Source organism: Nothobranchius furzeri, chromosome 4 (assembly GCF_043380555.1).
Source record: "Nothobranchius furzeri strain GRZ-AD chromosome 4, NfurGRZ-RIMD1, whole genome shotgun sequence".
Classification (NCBI taxonomy): domain Eukaryota; kingdom Metazoa; phylum Chordata; class Actinopteri; order Cyprinodontiformes; family Nothobranchiidae; genus Nothobranchius; species Nothobranchius furzeri.
Window position 1 is genome coordinate 17,414,446 of NC_091744.1, and position 21,242 is coordinate 17,435,687.

A 21,242-nucleotide genomic window follows, 5' to 3' on the forward strand; every position below is an offset into this window, starting at 1 on the left:
TCTGGTCTGCAGATCAGGGAGAGGAGCTTTACCCAATCCGGTAAAATGAGGAATGTGGCACACACACACACCCCATTGATGGAGCCGCTACCTCCTTCCAGTTATCCCTTTTGGATGAGTGCAGTCAGACAAACATCAATGCAGCTCCCTCAGTGCAGGTTGGTCCTCATTGTTAATCCTTCATTCCAGTCCCAATCTTGTGAGAATCTCACCCCAGCCTGGTTTCTATCATTTTCAGTGCCTCAGATTGCTTCCTTCTCCCTCCTGACCTCTTCAGCGAGCCCCTTGGGATTCAGCCAGCAGACGGACGCTGCAGAGCTTTCTCTTGAGTAATATCCAGATTGGCTGCTTTTGTCAATTCCTAATTATTAACTGCGACAGTAACTGCATAGCCACAGTGCTGATCGTGCAGATTGTTCCCTCTTTTAACAGGTCTTCACAGTCGAGCTTTTGGCATAAAGCCCTTTAAGCTGGCTCAGCTTAGCAGTGGGGTAAACCAGTCAGGTGGCCTATCAGGTCTGTCCCAGGAAGAACCTGCTCCATTAATCTGAGGGAAGTGTAAAGGTTGAAAAACACAGAAAATATATTATTTTAGGTCTGTTCAGGGATGAGTCTGCAGCAGGTCTCCTTGACACAAACCAACATCACAATGACAGACAGTGCAACTGTCCTCGTTCACAACAATAACCATTTTAGAGACAACGTGCAGGGTAGGGCCCGTGTCCTCCTCTCTGTATCTATTAGCAGGGTGGGCGTTTAGAGTGGATGGAAAAGAAGGAAAACAATCAATGTTTTACACCACAGGGGATTGTAAAGTATTTTAGCTCACAAATAGGTTGTTCCATCTTTGTGCTTGAAAGGAAAATAGCAAATGTTAGAGATTTTGCAGGTGCATGAAAATGATCAGATGTGCTTACACTAAACTAGCAGAAGAATCATTTGGAGTGTGTTTTATGTGCTGTAAGGCTATGTTGTGCATCTATTGACGCAATAGAGCTTCTCAACATGCACACACAAAACATTTGGCCACTTTTTCAAATTTTGTCAGAAAATCAAAGCAAATGTGGAAATGTTGAGTATGCATTCTTACAACTAACTGCTTCTACGTAATCCCACAGAGAAAAACAGGCCACTTAAGGCATTGAGTTGCCAGGTGATTTGTTTATTTTCTTATGTTTAGATCCAATATTAAGCGTTTAAATCATGTTTTTTGCAGGAACTCTGCATTCTCAAGTTGTAACTCATCTTAGGAGAATGACAACGTTCAGTTTTTCATTAAAGCATTGAACAGGTGCGTACTGCAACAGAAACGGTTCAGAATCAATGCTGTAAAAAAGCTTTTTTTAGCAGTTTAGTGAAACTTCACACCCATTCAAAACTTTAAACATTTGTTATGATTTTTAAATTAATCATTCTCCAGTGGTTCCCAAACTGAGGTTCAGCAAAACTGCCTGTGCTGAGGTTGTGAGGTTCGCAAGATTTTATTAGTAAAAATTACATTTATAAAATCTCAGTCAGAACTCCATATAAAATGTAGAACTCTGTATGCCTGTAAAGTTTGTAAATCATCACATTTAATGCGTGTATGCATGTTTATGTACTTAGCAGACGCTTTTGTCCAAAGCAACTTACAAGTGAGTGTAAATGAGATTTATCATCTGACACATTTCAAATTATGTGTTTTTAAGGGTCTTCTATCAAATATTAATATATTTAAAAGCAGTGATTTTCTAGGCTATGGCTAAGTTATGGATTCATCCATTTTTATCAGCAGTGTTGTGAGTTCTAAACGCCACAAGTCAAGTTTGCTACATTGATCAGTAATGATGAATTAGTGGTGGTACTGATGACATAACACAACTAGACAGCTTTGTAGGTCTACAGGAGCTTAAAATCGCTGGCATTTAATCCAACACCACCAGCAAGTCATTTCTGCTTTTCCATTAGTGCTGACCTTTCAAAATGGACTTGCTGATACCACTATCTTCAGATTTATTGCTATTTTAAGCGTCACACTGATGCGCTTACTTTTGGACTAAAATTGCAAGAGCAACAACAGACAGAGGAGAACAAAAGCACCTAATCACATTTCTTGTGACCTTCATTACTTATTACTTAGTAAATTAAAATATAATTGCTTTTATCAGAGAAAGCAGGCATTTAAAAAAGAAAATGCGTAGTCGCAGCACATTTCAAACTAAGAGTTATAGAATGAGACATGCGCATAGAGAATGTCTGTGCACATAATGCGTGTAAAATAATTGTATCTGTTTTTTTTTGTATCCAGAGAGCACAGAACACACTCCACGGACATCACTGTTGTTTTGCATTGGGATTTACTGCCCCCCTGTGGCCAGTCTGTGCAAACAGAAATAAACTACAGAAATGCACTCGGCTTCAGTTTCTGCTGCGTCCATCCTGCTTTATTTGTAACCTAAACCAGCTATGGTGTTTTGAAGGTAATTTTGTGTGTAAAAAGCCTTGAAAGTGGTGAGTTTATTATTAGTTTATGGATTTAGATTGAGAAGAGTACCGGATCATTTTACCCAATACTGCACAAGCTTTTAGATCGTGACGCGTTATTGAACGCACACGCACCTTTCAAGGTGGCGCATCTACGTCTGAATAAATAACTTCTGATGTTTTCAATACACCGGAACTCAAACACAACTTTCGCTACCGTTCAAAATAAGAGTCCCAAGATAACGTGAAGCTAACTTTCGTTTCGACCAGTCTTGAAAACCCTTCCTGTCATATATTATATTTATTACGAAATCTCTCGTCATCTGGGCATAATATGCACAGAGAATGCCCATCTGCAGACGCGCAATTAGGTGCACGAAAGAGTTAAAACCAAACCAAACTGACAGAAGAAGCGAAACCGGATTTATAAGTTTCCATTTCCTAATTTGCGGGCGCTGCTCTGTCTGCTGCTGAAAAGCCTGCACTGAATGATCGGCTGTGGAAAGTTTTAGTGAAGGACAAAAACTTCCGTCTAGCGCATCTGTGCATCAACATCTGGTAAGCGATCTGCTGATTACTGTTATTTTCTATATGCATACAACTCAAATCTTGTCATATTTGAAAAAATGTAGTTTACATTTTACTGTAAACAACCTTAAAATAAGACGGACTTTGTCGTCTCAAATTTAGCAGAAATAAGGTTAAAGAGCCACTGTGAGAACATTTTTCTTGCACCGCTCGTTTAATTTTTACAAGAATGTCGTTCAGTTTGGTTTCAAAAGCTGAGTGTTTTTTAATATTTAGAACCAATGTCAAGCTCTAGTTTAAATGTGATGTTTGTTTCATAACATTCTCTTTTTAAAACGTTATATTAGCCCGGGTCTATAAGAAATGTGACATGTTGTGGTGAAGAAATCTAACCCACGACATACAGAATCAGATCTGAGACGGTGTAAAATGTTTTTAAAAAGAATTTATTTTAAAGGGAAACCAAGGAAGCAGCGTAAACGTAGCTGAGTTCTTGCACGAGGAAGCTGGTGCGGGAGAAGCTGTGGACAGATCGGAGTTAGATCCAATTTGCAGATGGCACAGGGAATCAGGCTTATGTGGAGGACTTACGGTCTGGAGAGGTGGGAACTGGTTTGAGGGAGGAGTGGTCCGGTCTGGGTAGCAGGGACTGAGATCCAGAAAAGAGACGTGGAGGGAGCTGAGCTTGGGGAGGTTAGGTGGGCAGCTGGAGGCGGGTCTGGCCAGGGGAGAGGCTGAGAGACGAGCGGAGTTGGAGATCCAAATGGTGTGGGCTCCAGAGTTCTGCCAGTCAGAGATGAGTGTGTAGGTTTGTCTGGGAACAAGAGCAGGAGGTCACAAAGGCAAAAATCCAAAATCCAAAAACACATCAAATCTCAAAAAATCCAAAATCCAAAAACAAATCTAATTCTCAAGAGTTTACAGAGCTCGAATAAGTTTCTCAAGTGGCTGTTAGAAGGTACCCAGGTAGAGTAATCATCCAGCGAAGTGTAGGAGTCTCCCAGCTGCTTAAATACCCCTGGCCAGCTGATGAGCAGATCTGCTGCAGCTTGGTCACCTCCAGACACGCCCACCTGCAGAGGGAAACTCAAAAGACAGGGAGTGACAGCAGGGAAATACCTCAGACCGTGACAAAATGTGTTTACACAACAAGGGATTTCATCAGTTTTATTATTGACAGTTTCATTACCTTCCAGAATGAGTCGTTTCAATTCAATTCAATTTTATTTACATAGCGCCAAATCACGACAAGAGTCGTCTCAAGGTACTTCACATAATAAACATTGCAATTCAGGTCAGTTCATTAAGCCAATCAGAAATAATGTTTTCTATATAAGGAACCCAGCAAATTGCATCAAGTCACTGACTAGTGTCAGTGACTTTACAGCAATCCTCATACTAAGCAAGCATTTAGCGACAGTGGAGAGGAAAATTCCCTTTTAACAGGAAGAAACCTCCAGAGGATCCTGGCTCAGTATAAGCAGCCATCCTCCACGACTCACTGGGGATCGAGAAGACAGAGCAGACACACACACACACACACACACACACACACACACACACACACACACACACACACACACACACACACACACACACACACACACACACACACACACACACACATGCACACACACACACACAGAGACAAGTAATGTGTCTATAGTTATATTGTGATGTCTTAGTAAATATTCTATTTGGTGAGGGATAAACTTTATTTTATTTATCCTAGTGGATCTATAATTAAATGGGTAAACTAGTATTAGCACATCCAACGTCAAGGAAAGCAAAAAGTTATTACCAGGAGAGGGAGAATGTTTAAGTGGTTAGCAGCAGTGTGCTAGTCTATGGTCCCCTCCATGAGGTCACCACAGCTCCGCAGAACATCAGTGTAGCTTCTTCTGGGGAGAAAAACAATTAGAGAGAAAATTATATTAACAGCTGAAATTGCAGAAAATAGTACAGTTAAAGAGCAGACTGTAGAAGAAAGCAGTAGAGTGTGAAAAGTGGTCAGTGTATCCTCCAGCAGTCTAAGCCTATAGCAGCATAACTACAGAGATAACTCTGGATAATCTATCCTATTTAGATGGAGGCATGTTGGAGGCAGGGCAAGGGAGAGCTGTCTTTACCGACTGTACACTCCACCTCCCTGTACTCCCCCACTTGTCCAGATTTAGGTTAACATCAGATTTTAACCATAGGCCAAATAAAAATGTTTTAAGCCTAGTCTTAAAAGTAGACAAGGTGTCTGCCTCACAGACTAAGGCTGGGAGCTGGTTCCTCAGGAGAGGAGCCTGATAACTAAAAGATCTGCCTCCCATCCTAATTTTAGATATTTTGGGAACCACAAGTAGACCTGCAGTCTGAGAGCGAAGTGCTCGGTTAGGAACGTATGGAACAATCAGATCACTGATGTATGATGGAGCTTGATTATTAAGAGCTTTGTATGTGAGAAGGAGGATCTTAAAATCTATTCTGAATTTAACAGGTAGCCAATGTAGGGAAGCTAAGACAGGAGAGATATGATCTCTCTTTTTAATTCTCATCAGAACTCTAGCTGCAGCATTTTGGACAAGCTGAAGACTTTTAACTACATTCTGTGGACTTCCTGAGAGTAATGAATTACAGTAATCCAGTCTTGATGTAATAAATGCATGAACTAGTTTTTCAGCATCACTCCTGGAAAGGATGCTTCTAATCTTAGCAATATTCCGAAGGTGGAAAAAGGAAATCCTACAAACTTGTTTAACCTGGGATTTGAATGACATGTCCTGGTCAAAGATAACACCAAGGTTCCTTACTTTGTTCTTGGAGATTAATGTAATGTCATTCAGGTCAGGTGATTGGCTAAGCAATTTTCTTTTCTGGATTTCTGGTCCAAAGATGAGAACTTCCATCTTGTCTTGATTTAAAAGCAAAAAGTTTAGAGTCATCTAATGTTTTATGTCCTCAAGACAAGCCTGTAATCTACCCAACCGATTAGTTCATCAGGGTTAATGGATAAATATAACTGAGTATCGTCAGCATAACAGTGGAAGTTTATCCCATGCTGTCTAATGATTTTACCAATTGGGAGCATATATATAGTAAAAAGAATTCATCCAAGCACTGAACCCTGTGGTACTCCACAAGTAACCCTGGAGTATGAAGACAATTTGTCATGTACATTTACAAAATGAAATATTTTAGACAGATAGGATTTAAACCAGCCTAGCACTCTTCCTTTGATCCCTACAACTTGTTCAAGTCTTTCTAAAAGAACATTGTGATTAGGGCTGCACAATATATAAAAAAATATCGTCATCGCGATAACAAGACGTGCGATAGGCCCATCGCAAAGCACATCAAAAACGGCGATAAATGTTTGGTTCAAACATTTCCATCCGTGTCATACATCAACTTTTTGTAAACCAGCTCTGTTTTTCACACGGAAGTATTATTTGACCAATCAAATGTAGCCCTTCTGATATATGGACAATCAGATGGGTCCGTTCACGTAATACGCCCGCCCCCTACGTAGACCCTTACCCCAAAATTCCACTATCTCCACTCCGCACCCGCTTTCTGCTGCCGCTCGCTTCCCTTGTTCGTCATGCTGGCTCAGAGCAACGAACACACTTTGTGCTGAGGTTTCTGGAATCAGTGCTGCTTTCAAACGTGAAAGTGAGTCCGCTCGGTGTCGTTAAGCAGCTGATAATAACCTGGCTGACTCTGACACGTGCCGGTGAACCAACCCACCATTAGCCCCAGGCTGTTAGTCCACCCTGCTAAAGAGGGCCTGGAAAAGTTCCCCCACACAAGAAAGTGATTTTTCATTTATTAACTTTTATAACCTTGTTAATCAGGATAGTTGATTTGCTGCTGCACATAAACTGTCAGTCAGAAGCTCTGCTAGCCGGGTATCTTAAGAGGAGCTAGTTCAATTTGTTAGCTTGTTACCAGAATCATAGTTGCAGTTTCATCATCTGAGCTGCTTTTTAAGATCTAGGTAAACTTGTTCAATTTGGGGTTAAAAACAAATGTTTTCACATATTTTCCATGTAGTTTTTTGCCAGTTCCTCTTCTGAAAGGTAGACAATTGTTTTTCTCTTTCCCTCAGAAAATCTTAATATTCTCCTAGTTTGGCCCAGCACAGTTCACTTCCCAATTACAGCAACAGCCTTATATCATAACCACATAAGTGGAGAAAATGTTCAGTAGCAATGAGAGAATTTGCTGTTGCATTTAAGTGATGTTAACTATTATTTAACATTTAAACTTATTTTCAGATATTTTTATTTATTCTAAAACCCTGGTAAGGGATGTTTTTCTGTATTTGGAGCATCAGAAAAAGTTTTATGGTGGAGGTGATGTTTTAAAGTCACTGAGAAACTGCATACATGCAGTTTGTTGTTTTGCTGTTAATACATTAGCATGTGCAGCTGCATATTTTTGCAATAAAAATGTTGTGTTGTAATGGAATTAATGCATTATTTTTTGTTTGCTTTGAACCCAGAGCAGACGTCAGTCGCCAGACGACATCAACACTGCATACTTTAGTATTTGTTCATTTATCATGAGTAATATCGATATCGCAATATTAAGCTCTGTTATCGAATATCGCAGGTTTTCCTAATATCGTGCAGCCCTAATTGTGATCTACTGTGTCAAAGGCAGCACTGAGACCTAACAAGACTAGAACAGACACAAGATTCTTATCTGAGGCCATGAGAATATCATTTGTAACTCTCACTAATGCAGTTTCAGTGCTGTGATACTCTCTAAAACCAGACATAAATTCCTCAAACAGAGCATTAGTGTTTAAATGCTCACATACTTGGATGGCCACTATTTTCTCCAGGACTTTGGATAAAAATGGAAGGTTAGATATTGGTCTATAATTCATTGGGTCATCTGGATCCAGGGAAGGCTTCTTAAGTGAAGGTTTGATTACAGCAACCTTAAAATCCAGTGGTACATATCCATTTACTAAGGATAGATTGATTATATCTAGAATGGGGGCAGTAACCAAAGGAAATGCTTCTTTAAATAATTTGGTTGGGATTGGATCTAAAATGCAAGTTGAAGGTTTAGATGAAGCTAATATTTTTGATAACTCTGAAAGCTCAACTGGATCAAAACGGTTCAAGCACAGATGAGGTTCTACAGTCACCTCTGATGCTGCCTCACTTACTGAGGAAGAAGAAATTGCATTAGGGAGGATGCTAAAGATTTTGTTTCTAATAGAATTAATTTTATTTGTAAAAAATCCCATGAAGTCACTGCTGCTGAGGGCTAAGGGAATACATGGTTCAGAGCTATGATTCTGTGTAAGTTTAGCAACTGTACTGAAAAGAAATTTAGGATTATGCTTATTCTCCTCAATTAATGCTGAGAAAGAAGCAGTTCTAGTTTGTCGAAGCTTATTTTATAAAGCACAAGACTATTTTTCCAGGATAGGTAGACCTCCTCATGGTGCGTAGAGTGCCATGTTCTCTCCAATTTCCTAGAGTTTTCTTTTAAGGCTCGTAAATGAGAATTAAACCAGGGAGCCAACTTCCTGTCCCCAATTACCTTCTTTTTTAAAGGGGCAACATCATCTAATGCCACACGTAAAGAGGAATTAACATGATGAACTAATGCATTAATTTGTGAGGGGCTAGAACTGAAAATATTGCCCTCTGCTACGTTCCTCTGAGATGCTGAGGACAGTAAAGATGGAACAGTTGATTTAAAAGATGCAACTGCGTTGTCAGATAGAGACCGACTATAGTGAAATTTACTTTCATGTCTCGAGAACTCGATTATAAAAAACTCAAAGGTTATCAGAAAGTGGTCAGAGAGGACTGGATTATGTGGAAAGATTGTTATTTCCTCACACTCTATGCCATAAGTCAGCACAAGGTCCAATGCATGATGGCAGGAGTGGGTGGAGTTATGTATTCTTTGAGTGAAACCAATTGAGTCTAGGATATTACTAAAGGCTACATTGAGGCTATCATTTTTAATGTCCACATGAATATTAAAATCCCCCACTATAATGACCTTATCAGTATTTAGCACCAAATCAGATAAAAAATCAGAGATCTGATCCAAAAACTCTGAGTAAGGGCCTGGTGGACGATATAAAACTACAAACAGGAGTGGTTTTACAGTTTTGCAATCTGGATTAGGAAAACTAAGAATAACATGTTTGAACGAACTGTAACTATTAATCTGTAAGGGATTGATTAATAAGTCTGAATGAAAAATGGTTGCTACATCTCCTCCTCACCCTGTACTTTGAGCAATATGATGATTTAAATAATTTGAAGGAGTCGACTCATTTAAGCTAACATAGTCCTCTTGCTGCAGCCAGGATTCTGTGAGAGAGAGCAAAGAAATCTGATTATCGCAAATCAAGTCATTAACTAACAGTCATAGAAAAAATGGATCTAATGTTCAACAACCCACATTTAATTTTTCTAGTTTTCTGCTCAGTTGAATTTGTTCTAATATTTATGAGATTTCCATGATTTGCTTTATTAAGCCTGATATTTAATCTGTGTGATTTTGGCCGTGGGCAGGACACTGTCTCTATGGGGTAGTGGGTGGGTAAAAGTACAGAAGCTGCAGAGGGGTGGGTTAAACTACGACTCTGCTTCCTGGTCTGGACCCTGGGTAGTCATGGAGGACTAATAAAACTGGCCATGTTCCTAGAAAGAAGATCTGCTCCATCCAAAGAGGGATGGATGCCGTCTCTCCGCATCAGACCAGGTTTTCCCCAAAAAGTTTTCCAATTATCAATGTAGCCCACGTTGTTTTCAGGACACCACCTAGACAACCAGCGGTTGAAGGACAGCATGCGGCTAAACATGTCGTCACTGGTCCGATCGGGTAGGGGGCCAGAGAAAATTATGGAGTTCGACATTGTTTTGGCAAACTTACACACCGAAGCAACATTAATTTTAGTGACCTCCGATTGGCGTAACCGGGTGTCGTTACCGCCAGCGTGAATAACAATCTTACTGTATTTACACTTATCCTTAGCCAGCAGTTTCAGATAAGATTTAATGTCGCCCGCTCTGGCCCCAGGTAAACATTTAACTATGGTTGCTGGAGCCTCTAATGCCACGTTTCTGACTATGGAGCTGCCAATGATCAGAGTTGGCTTGTCAGTGGGTGCGTCACTGAGCGGGGAAAATCTATTAGAAACGTGGACGGGTTGGTGGTGGCCCACGGGCTGAGTTCTATGCTTCCTGCGTACTGTCGTCCAGCCGGTCTGAGGTCCCGGCTGCTCGGGTTCTGCTGGAGGATCGCTACAGGGTTGTTCTGAGCTAGTTAGCCCCGCACTAGCTAAGTAACTACGGCTGTTTACAGGTTTTTCAACAGCGCGGAGCCGGGACTCCAATTCCGACACCCTCGCCTCCAAAGCTACAAAAATGCTACATTTATTACATGTACCATTATCACTAAAGGAGGCAGAGGAGTAACTAAACATCTGACACAGAGAGCAAGAGATAGGAGACGGAGAAGTAGAGACAGAAGTAGCCATAGCCGTGCTGAGGCTAAGCTAACTGGACGAGCAAACTGTTCAACACCAAATAAACTGCGTGCGAACTCAAATGGTTCCCTAAAAGCTAGGTGGAACAACAGAAAATGTGTGTTTTAGCATGCTTATGTGCTACAATAACTCAGAGACATCCTAGTACAGAGAATTTAAATCTGTTTTAGCGAGTCCCAAACACCAAACAGCTACACGTAGTGCAACACTGAAAACAGGAAACAGGAAACGCCTTACCGCCAGGTGCAGCCAATCAGACACATCAGAATGAACACAGGGCTCTGTCACTTTAAGAAAACAAGCTGGAGCTGGCCACACCCACCTACTTCCTGCTTAGGCTGCTATAAGCTGAGAAGCTCCAATATTAGGGAGGGGCTCAAAGTAAAGCTTCTCCACCTCCAGCCTGGAGAGATGAGAGAGGGGTTCTTTGCAATTCTCTTCATCTGTGACATCACAAACAGGGGCTTTTTGAAACGGTTGATTTTAGGCACATAATTCTAAAATGAAACACTGACAGAAAATGGATGGATTTTCTATTTATGTTTTGAGTGTGTATAAGAGACCCACATGGCTGCACAGCATTCTGCTAAATTCTCTTTGTCAACCATGGCATATCACTTTGTGATTACTGATCGATTCAAATAGGAAGTGAAGCCGCACATACTTTCATACTCTGATATAAAATAACAGGTGTACTCAATGTATCCCTAATTTGTGTTTTGAAACAATTTCACTGTGGATTAGCCATGGCACTCTGCTTTCTGTTTATCTTAAAGTGTGCTTTTTTAATGTTTGTAGATGTTTCAAATGCATGCATCTGGTTCCAGTCTTTCAACATGGGTCATCTTTGTGTGTACCTTCCTTGTGGGGCCGCTCCACTGCACGGCCTCCCTAAAGAAGTCTGCCTGCACTGTGAAAGAAGGCAGAGCTGACTGCAGTCATCTCAGCCTGCATGCAGTGCCACCCGATCTTCCAGAAAACATCACCAGCCTGGACATGTCTCACAATCAACTGGTGCGGATTCTCCCTGACTCCTTCAGCCGATACACAGGCCTGTTACACCTCAATATCAGTTATAACAGCATCACCAAGCTCGGTGGAGACTTGTGCCAGAACCTTCATCTACTGCTGACCCTGAATATGGAGCACAATGAAGTTCACATGCTGACCAAGGAAGATCTGAATCATTGCACTAGTCTAACGTGGTTGAACATGGCCAGCAATAGACTAAGGCTGCAAGGAGAACCCTTCATTGCACTGCAGGTATTGGATCATATGGCATATAGACTTGTTCTCTGATGCGACATGACATCCTCTAATTTAAACCAACAAGTCTTTATGTTAAAACAACATTTAACATCAATCCGTTTGACCTGTTTGTTTGCAAATAAGTAAAAAGAAAATTAAACTAATAATTCAGATAATTTAAAATGGGTTTCTGTGGAAAGGTTGAGAACAATTAACATCTTACCTGCTGTAGAAAAAGTGAAAGCAATATAAACTTTCATAAAGTAGCATTCATGTAATCTGCAATTAATTATTTGAGATAAAAGTCATTTTGAGCTGCAGAAAAACTGCTGTGATCTTGGCCTTGCTATGTTAACTGATTATTAGGGTTTGGAATAGAACAGCATTAGATTTGGGGTATGGGTCAGGCATAACACAGTCACAGAAAAGAAAAAGAAAAAAGTCAGTGGAGGGTCCACACAAGCATGTGTGTGTGTGTGTGTGCTCGCGTGTGTGTACGTGCGTGTGTGTGTGTGTGTGCATTTTAATGCCAAAATTACATACAACATAGACACTAATGGATTTATCACTTTCTCATGCACCTTATGAAGTATCTTTTTGTCTTTTTCTAACTTCCAGAGACTGGCGTTTCTTGATGTGTCTATGAACAATCTCCAGTCAGCCATGCTTGGCTGCCAGCCTCAGCTGCCCGACTTGGTTATTCTGAATTTAGGACACAATGACTTCACATCCCTGAAGACAAAAGACTTTTTCTACCTTAACCATTCATCTTTACAAGTTCTCAACCTGTCAGCCGTGTCCTTAAAAACAGTACGTTACTTATCTAAAAATGGGAATTGAAATCACGTTTTCGAGTTTTGAGCTGTTTTTATTTGTATCACCTTAATTTCAGTTGTCTGTTTTGTTTCCCTTTTTCTTGTCTCACTGTATCATTTCTCTTTTTGCAGTTGGAGCCTGGATGCTTTAAGCCCATTTCTAGCCTGCGCATGCTGATCCTTGATAGGAGCAGCATTAACCTTGCGTTCATTTCCAAACTTTGCTTGGAGCTGACAGGAACATCTATTGAAGCTCTGTCTCTGAAGAAGTTGAAGCTACCTACACTTACAAACAAAACCTTTACTGGACTTCAGAATACAAACCTAACTTTTCTGGATCTAGCTGGTAATGGAATAAACAAAATCGATGACGGCTCATTTCAGTGGCTGACTAAACTTCAGACTCTAGTCTTGACGGACAACAACATTAAACGCCTGACCAGAGGAACATTTCAGGGCCTTAAAATGTTAACGAAGCTACAGATGATGAAAGCGTTGGTTAATAGTCATAAATCTCCACTCCCTGTCATTGATAACTTTGCCTTCCAGCCACTGAGCAACCTCAAGAGGTTAATACTACAAAAGACTGCTTTTATGGAAATCAAAGAGAAGACCTTTACTGGCCTGACAAGCCTCACAGAACTGGATTTGAGTTGGAGTAGTTACATACATACCCCACAGAAACACATCAACAGCAATATGTTTGTCTCACTAGCTGATTCCCCCCTCCAAAAGCTGGATCTAACAGGAAACGCTCTGACACAGATCGATCCAGGAAGCTTCTCTATTTTAAAAAATCTCAGCATTCTTCTACTAGATCGCAACTTCATAAAGCAAACCCTTACTGGTGATGAATTCAAAGGTCTAGATGAGATCCAAGAGCTTCACATGACCAATAACATCCAGTCGATTAACCTGACCTCTGATTCGTTTGTTAACATACCCACTCTCAAAGTCCTGACTTTAGGGAAAAGTCTTAAAGCTGAAGCTTTGAACCAGGATCCTTCTCCATTTCATCCATTGGCCAACCTGACTGTTTTGGATCTCAGCAACAACAACATTGCGAACCTCAGAGAGAATATGCTAGAAGGGCTTTTGAACCTCAAAGTGCTGAAACTCCAGCACAACAACTTGGCTCGTTTGTGGAAAACTGCAAATCTTGGTGGTCCTGTCTTGTTTCTGAAGCACACACAAAGGTTGATCAACTTATGGTTGGATTACAATGGGTTGGATGAGATTCCTGTGAAGGCTTTTAGGGGTTTGAGTAACCTCAGAGAGCTCAGCCTTAGTAACAATCTTCTTGACAATCTTCAGTACTCGGTATTTGACGATCTGAATTCTACTCGGGTTTTACGTTTAGAGAAAAACTTGATCACCTCTGTCCGACCTGAAGTGTTCAGCGTTCCTCTGAGGAACCTCAGTGTGCTTGTCATGGCCAAAAACCCTTTTGACTGCACATGTGAGAGCATTCTGTGGTTTGTGACATGGTTAAATAACACGAATGTGACCAGTGTACCAGGTCTAAGAGACCAGTATATATGCAACACTCCACTTGCTTATTTTAAGCACCCCATTGTGGATTTTGACCCCCTCTCTTGCAAAGATATGACCCCATTTGAAGCTCTTTTCATACTTAGCACCACCGCTGTTTTAATGCTGATTATTGGTGCACTTCTGGCTCGGTTCCACAGCTGGAGGATCCAGTTTTACTGGAACATCTTGATCAACCGTACATTAGGATTCAGCGATGCCAAAGTTGAAGAGGTCAGAGACTTTGACTATGATGCTTATATCATACATGCAGAGGAAGATGCCACATGGGTAGAGAAACGGATGGTGCCTTTGGAGAAAGACAAGTGCCGGTTTTGTTTGGAGGATCGAGATTCTATCCTTGGCTTTACCCAGCTTGAATCCATTGTGGATAACATAAGAAAGTCCAGAAAAATCTTGTTTGTTGTGACTGAAAGTCTTCTCACGGATCCCTGGTGTGCACGGTAAATTTAACACACACTGCCTAGGTTTTCTTTTAGTTATGATTTAGAATTAGATTGAAGATAAAAAGACATTCGACATTACACAGAATCTTTCGATTGTGGTGCTTAGTTTGTAGGTTAAACCTGGACTTATTATGGTTTTCCCTTTTAAGTTCTGTCTATAACATCCTTCTCTTCATGTCACCAATGTTTAGATCAGCTCTTTCGTCTGGTCACTGAAACTTTTATTTCTTCATCTTTGACTATGCTTGAGTCAGTGGTGTATTTGGCTGTATAACGTACCTGTGAACAGTAGAAACCTACAAGTGTAGCTTTAGTACTGTGATGGTTATCTTAAACACATACAGTAGGGCTGCAGGTCAATGTGTCTGAATGCCAAGTCATAACTGCATTTTTGGAATGACTTTGAGTATAAACACAAGATGGCTTTTAAAGGTAAATTTACACCCACCTTCAATAATTTCAGCATAGCAAAGTAGTAACAGGTTTGGACCCAACTGGCAGGAAATTCCAACTCGCTGATATGTTAAGACCTGCTAGGAATGAAGCGGTGGTATGGTTTAGCTACAGCTGAAATGAGTTGCCCTTCTTTCTTTAACACTTTTTTGTTTATGTTTAGATTTACAGTCCATCAAGCACTTCACCAAGTCATTGAGGCCAGCCGAGACTCCGTTGTCCTCGTCTTCCTGCAGGATGTGCACGACTACAAGTTGTCTCACACTCTTTTTCTCCGTAGAGGAATGTTGCGCTCGAGGTGCATCTTGTACTGGCCTCCTCAGAAGGAGAGGGTACCTGCATTTTACCAAAAACTTTTCATAGCACTTGGAATGACCAATCGAGTACAAGAGTGACTGCCACCTAAATACTAGTATAGCTTCTATACTTTGTCCCTGTGTGTAAAAATCCATTTTTATCCATGTAGGTTGGTGAATGGTTTATGCTTCATTTTAAGAGTGATTTACTTCTAAATAACACAAAAAGAATGCAACAAAATATATTTTTATGGATTCTACCAAGCCAAAATGAAGTGCAAGTACACAAAGAGAACAGATACAAAGTCTGAAAGAGTATCAGTTTGTGTTTTTACTGTTACACTGTTTTGTTGTGTGTTTTATAATATAACAAGTATAGCTTTAGCATCATTATAACATATAAAGAACAGTTAGCTAAAATACATAGTTTAAACTATATTTTTCTCCTTATTAAGAACTGATGTGCCTTTTTCTGTCTTTGTAATTTCCACTTGATCGTTCTGCAATAAAACATTCCCAAGACAGTGTCAGTGGTACAGGTCACAGTTATTCAAGTTGCCATGAGATACAAACATCTTCAAATAGACACATGAACAGAACATTTTGCTGCAGAAAACCAATAGTTTGTGTTGTCCTGACATCATCTGCATAGTTGTATTTTCAAAAGGAAATCACCACACTTATACAACAGGGACAGAATAAGTAACTTGCACATGTTCATTTTGCCAAACAACCTAGTTAGGGGCACAATGAACAGCCCCTACAGTCCTGTCAGCCTACAGAGTACTTCTCTGCATTTCTCCTGAAACCACTACTCTTTTTTGGAAATATGGACTTAATTAGCTGGTCATTCAACGCAATTGATAAAATTTTTTCTACGATGAGAACGGAGAAGGGGGCTCCCACCTGTCCCGAGGGGACATTCGCTGCGGGATATGCACTCGATTCTTGGGTGGTCTGGCGAATCGTGTGCCTTTCTCAGTTGTCCATCGAGGACATGGAAGATTTGTGGATGTTCGGCCTGATGATCAGTGGATTTCTTCTGATTGGAGTGGGAGGATATCTGGTTTTCTGGAAATTTGGGAAGACGGGAGCGATTGGAGTGCGACCCGCGCCCATGGAATGTGCCGCTCGTGCGGTGACCTCACAGACTGGGACGTTACTCGAGGTGAACCGTAAGCTGGATAATGTCCTCGCGGCGTTGCCTGTATTAGTACGCAAGATGGATGTCATCTCGGAGAGGGTCGCCGGACGATGTGGGGATGTTTAGAACGTAAAATTGGCTCACTGGTGGACATGAATGACCACTTATAGACTCCAAGGCAGAGAGGAAAATTATCTCTGCCTGCCCCAAACAAAGCCATGTTTATCCTTATCTGACGCCAAGGCAGCCTCTCAAGGCTGCTCAACACACCCCCATGAAAGGAGGAATGCTGACAGATGCTGTGTCCCGACCTTCCCCCCCGGCCTTCAGATTGTGACTTCTGCTGAGGTCAGCGACCTGCGGGAAACTCAATGTGCTCTCTGTTCCTTATCTCTCCCTCCCACCTGTTGGTCTGCAGCTGGTTGATGTGCCGTACCGGCAGCTCCCATTGGAGGCTTCAGGATCCCGCCCAACCCCGCCTCCCCATCGGACTCTGATGTTTTGTATTTGTGCTGTTTGTGCTTCTATGTCGAGGAGTTTTTTTGTATAATAGAGTTACTCCCCGCTGGGTCTAACTCTGCTGTGCCTTTTTTTTACCTTACCCCCAATTATCCTCATGTAACACCCTTTTCATCTATCTACTAAGGTAGCGCGACTCATGTTGCGAATGACCGCAGTCACCAATTCTTGTCATGTGTCTTACCCGTGTATGTCTGATCTCTGAATTGTGTGCAGTGAAACTCAATTTCGTTTCTCTGTATGTCCTGCACATGTGGTAGAAATGACAATAAAAATGACTTTGACTTTGAACTGAGTATAAGGTGCATCAAAGTCTTCAGGTGACAACCTGATGGGGTCTGACTGCAAAACCAATCACCAAGACCCCATCCAACAACTCACGAGCCATAGAATGATCCTTCAGCACCTTCCTCGTATCACTGTCATTCCCATTTAAGCTGGCCACCACAGCTACCCAATCATGGCAAACATAATAACTTTGTTTTATACATGTTGACATTATAATAAAACTGTCTCCTGCCCACATGCTCAAGATCAAAGTTACATACTCTAGTTTTAAAGTATTTGTTGTTTTTATTATTGCCTGACCTTTGAGACCTGGATCGACAAAAGGAGGCTTCTCCCCTGGGCCTGAGAAAAAGGAGTTTTAAGCTCTCCCAGGAGTGAAGACTCAGGTTTCGGCACAAGGAACTCCAGGACACAAGATACAAAGATTACTGCTAAGGGAGTCTGGGTGGTTACCTCCACTTGTGTTAACCTTTAAATATTAAACTCAGAGAGGATTTTGGACTTGCCTTATAGAAACTCCTCATTTAGTACATTGTAATTTGCAGAAAGAGAATCTTCATAAGTTCAAAAGAATGTCTCCACCAAGTCTTTGGCTTTATCCGAACCATTTAACACTTTACAATAAGGGTCCCTTTGTTGATGTTACTTAGTGCATTATTAAGCATTAATAAACAATTTATTAAATGGTTAACAACTGCTTTTATGCATTACATAGCATTACTAAACATGTAATTTAATGCATTATTAAGCAGTTAACTAATGTCTATTACTGAACCTTAGTTAATGCTGTACTAAGCTTTAATTAACACTTGCATTATTTAATTACTTTGCATCACATGTGTTAATTCCCATGGTAGGTAATGTGTTAGTTAACCCTTAACAATTAGTCAAGTAATCATTTATTTTGGTAGTGTATTTGCAGTGAATAAGCAATAAGTAACAGGTAAGTAATGCATCCACCTCTCCTACCCTGTGTTTTGGATGTTACTTTGATGCACATTAATAAACAATTAATTAATGCCTTACTAATGCTGTACTGTTTGTCATCAGGAAGCCCTTACGTGACCTTAGGTAAAGTAAAAACACTGATCCCTTAGAAAACCTTTTCTAAATGCCTAATAGACTCATAATCATTACTTAACCATAATTAATCATTACCTAATGAATTTTGGACCCTTGTTGTAAAGTGTAAACAGTTATCCCTTAGGAAACACTTCTAAAGGCTTAATAGACTCATAAGCATTTCTTAACCATGAATAATAAATACTGAATGAACTTTGGACCCTTATTGTACTCATGTATCCCTTATGAAATGCATTGTGGTAAATGAGATTTACTTACTGTCAGTTGCAGAAATTGAACACCAAGAATTTTACATGTTTTATTTGTATCTCAAAATATATGTATTTACAACTGAACTCACAACTGAATAATTGAGCAAATTTAAACATTTGACTTCTTTAAGAACATTATGTTAACAATTTGTCATTCGACATTTCAATTTCTCATTCAGTCTATCTGCCTGTCTACCTACCTATCTGTCCGTCTCTATGTCAGTCAGTCTAACCTATCAGTCACAGTCTTCCAACCACTGACTGCCCCAGTGTGTTAGTCTAAACTTTCTTTGTTATGGGCAGGAATAATTTTTGGAAATTAAGACTGATTCGAACCATTGTGGTCTCTCTACTACACCTTTCTACCACTGATCATTTATGAGTGACTAATGTCACCCCACTGGTGAGAGAAATGTTTGCTTTTCTTTGCCTTTTCTCCTTTTCCATCCCACTCTTCTTTCTCTTCCCTTTCCCCTTCTTCTTCTTCTTCTTCTTCTTTCTGTCTGGTGATGAATCTGAGCTCTCTGACGAATCAGAGCTGGAGTCAGAGTCGTCCTCATAGTCGTCTTCACTGTTTATCTCGGATCCCTCCTCTTCATCAACTTTGTCTTCTCTTTGTGTCTGTTTAGCTCCCTTGAGGCTCACCAAAGCTATGAATGCAGTGGTTAATAGTTAATTAAACCAACCTGATTACCGTTTACAAATAATGACAAACATAGGTATGCGTTAGGGTTCCTTTTCTTGATTTGGATCGAAGAGGAGTTGGCTGGGCCAAAAAAAGTAGTCAAAACACTTGTTCTGATTTTAGAGAAGAGGGTGTTTAACAGTGTTGGGGAGTAGCTGAATACATGAATTTAGAATACAGTATTTAGAATACCAAAGATGAGAAACTTATTCAGTTACAGTTACTATTTTTAAACATGGTAATTAGAATACAGTTAATTTTGTAATACCATTGGAATACTTGTGTTTTCCACTTTCCACTCGAAAGATGAATAACTTCTCCTCCTTGAACCGTCACCTTATCGTGGTGGAGGAGTTTGAGTGCCCTAATGATCCTAGGAGCTATGTTGTCTGGGGCACTTAGTGCCCCTGGTAGGGTCTCCCATGACAAATTGGTCTTAGGTGAAGGGTGAGACAAAGAACGGTTCGAAGGATCTTTCATGGCGGTTAAAACGAAGAGTCGGAGTACCCGGCCCGGAGGGTTACCGGGATCCCACCCTGGAGCCAGGCCTGGGGTTGGGGCCCGTGAGCGAGCGCCTGGTGGCCGGGCTTTCGCCCATGGGGCCCGGCCGGGCCCAGCCCGAACCGGATACATGGGCTCGTCCAACTGTGGACCCACCACCCGCAGGAGGAACATGAAGGGTCCGGTGCAATGCGAATCGGGTGGCAGACCAAGGCGGGAGCCTTGGCGGTCCAATCCCCGGACAAGAAAACTAGTTTTTGGGACATGGAACGTCACCTCGCTGGCGGGGAAGGAGCCGGAGCTTGTGGCAGAGGTTGAGCGGTACCGGCTAGATATAGTCGGACTCACCTCGACACATTGCATTGGCTCTGGAACCCGAGACCTGGAGAGGGGTTGGACACTCTACTTTGCTGGAGTTGCTCCGGGTGAGAGGCGGAGAGCTGGGGTTGGCTTTTTGTTAGCCCCGAGACTCTCTGCCTGTGTGTTGGGGTTTACCCCGGGGGACAAGAGGGTAGCTTCCTTGCGCCTTCGGGTCGGGGAACGGGTCCTGACTGTTGTTTGTGCTTATGGGCCAAATATCAGTTCAGAGTACCCACCCTTTCTGGAGTCCCTGGGACGAGTGCTAGATAGTGCTCCATCAGGGGACTCCATTGTCCTGCTGGGGGACTTCAATGCTCACGTGGGCAATGACAGCTTGACCTGGAGGGGTGTGATTGGGAGGAACGGCCCACCTAATCTGAACTCGAGCGGTGTTTTGTTATTGGACTTCTGTGCAAGCCGCAGTTTGGCCATAACGAACACCATGTTCGAACATAAGGATGCCCACCGGTACACTTGGTACCAGGGCAGCCTAGGTCACAGGTCGATGATAGATTTTGTAGTCGTATCATCTGACCTGCGGCCGTATGTTTTGGACACCCGAGTGAAGAGAGGGGCGGAGCTGTCAACTGATCACCACCTGGTGGTGAGTTGGATCAGATGGCAAGGGAACATGCCGCGTAGACCTGGCAGACCCAAACGCATAGTGAGGGTCTGCTGGGAACGCCTGGCAGAAGAACCTGTCAAGACGGTCTTCAACTCCCACCTCCGGCAGAGCTTTGACCACGTCCCGAGAGCAGTGGGGGACATTGAGTCCGAGTGGGCCTTGTTCCACTCTGCGATTGTCGAGGCGGCTGTTGCTAGCTGTGGTCGTAAGGTGGCCGGTGCCAGTCGTGGTGGCAACCCCCGTACCCGCTGGTGGACACCAGAGGTTCGGGGAGCCGTCAGGCTGAAGAAGGAGGCCTACAGGGCGTGGCTGGTCTGTGGGTCTCCGGAGGCAGCAGACAGGTACCGGATAGCCAAGCGGGGTGCAGCAGTGGCAGTTGCCGAGGCAAAATCTCGGGCGTGGGAGGAGTTTGGTGAGGCCATGGAGAAAGACTATCGATCGGCTCCAAAGAGGTTCTGGCAAAC

General features: G+C 41.9%; 1 protein-coding gene and 1 long non-coding RNA gene across 2 annotated transcripts; one reads left to right on the top strand and one right to left on the bottom strand.

The window, feature by feature from the left end:
* Nucleotides 1-1,419: 1,419 nt before the first annotated feature.
* Nucleotides 1,420-15,852, top strand: tlr3 (toll-like receptor 3). Its single transcript, XM_015976957.3, has 5 exons — nucleotides 1,420-3,021; nucleotides 11,312-11,776; nucleotides 12,380-12,571; nucleotides 12,709-14,570; nucleotides 15,190-15,852. The coding sequence occupies exons 2-5, from the start codon at nucleotides 11,312-11,314 to the stop codon at nucleotides 15,419-15,421; spliced, it is 2,751 nt and encodes a 916-aa protein (XP_015832443.1). The 5' UTR covers nucleotides 1,420-3,021; the 3' UTR covers nucleotides 15,422-15,852.
* LOC139069598 (uncharacterized) lies at nucleotides 3,417-4,117 on the bottom strand. The gene is made up of 2 exons (XR_011520272.1): nucleotides 3,583-4,117; nucleotides 3,417-3,512 (listed from the first exon to the last, which is right to left on the bottom strand). It is a non-coding gene; the product is annotated as an uncharacterized lncRNA (long non-coding RNA).
* Nucleotides 15,853-21,242: the final 5,390 nt, after the last annotated feature.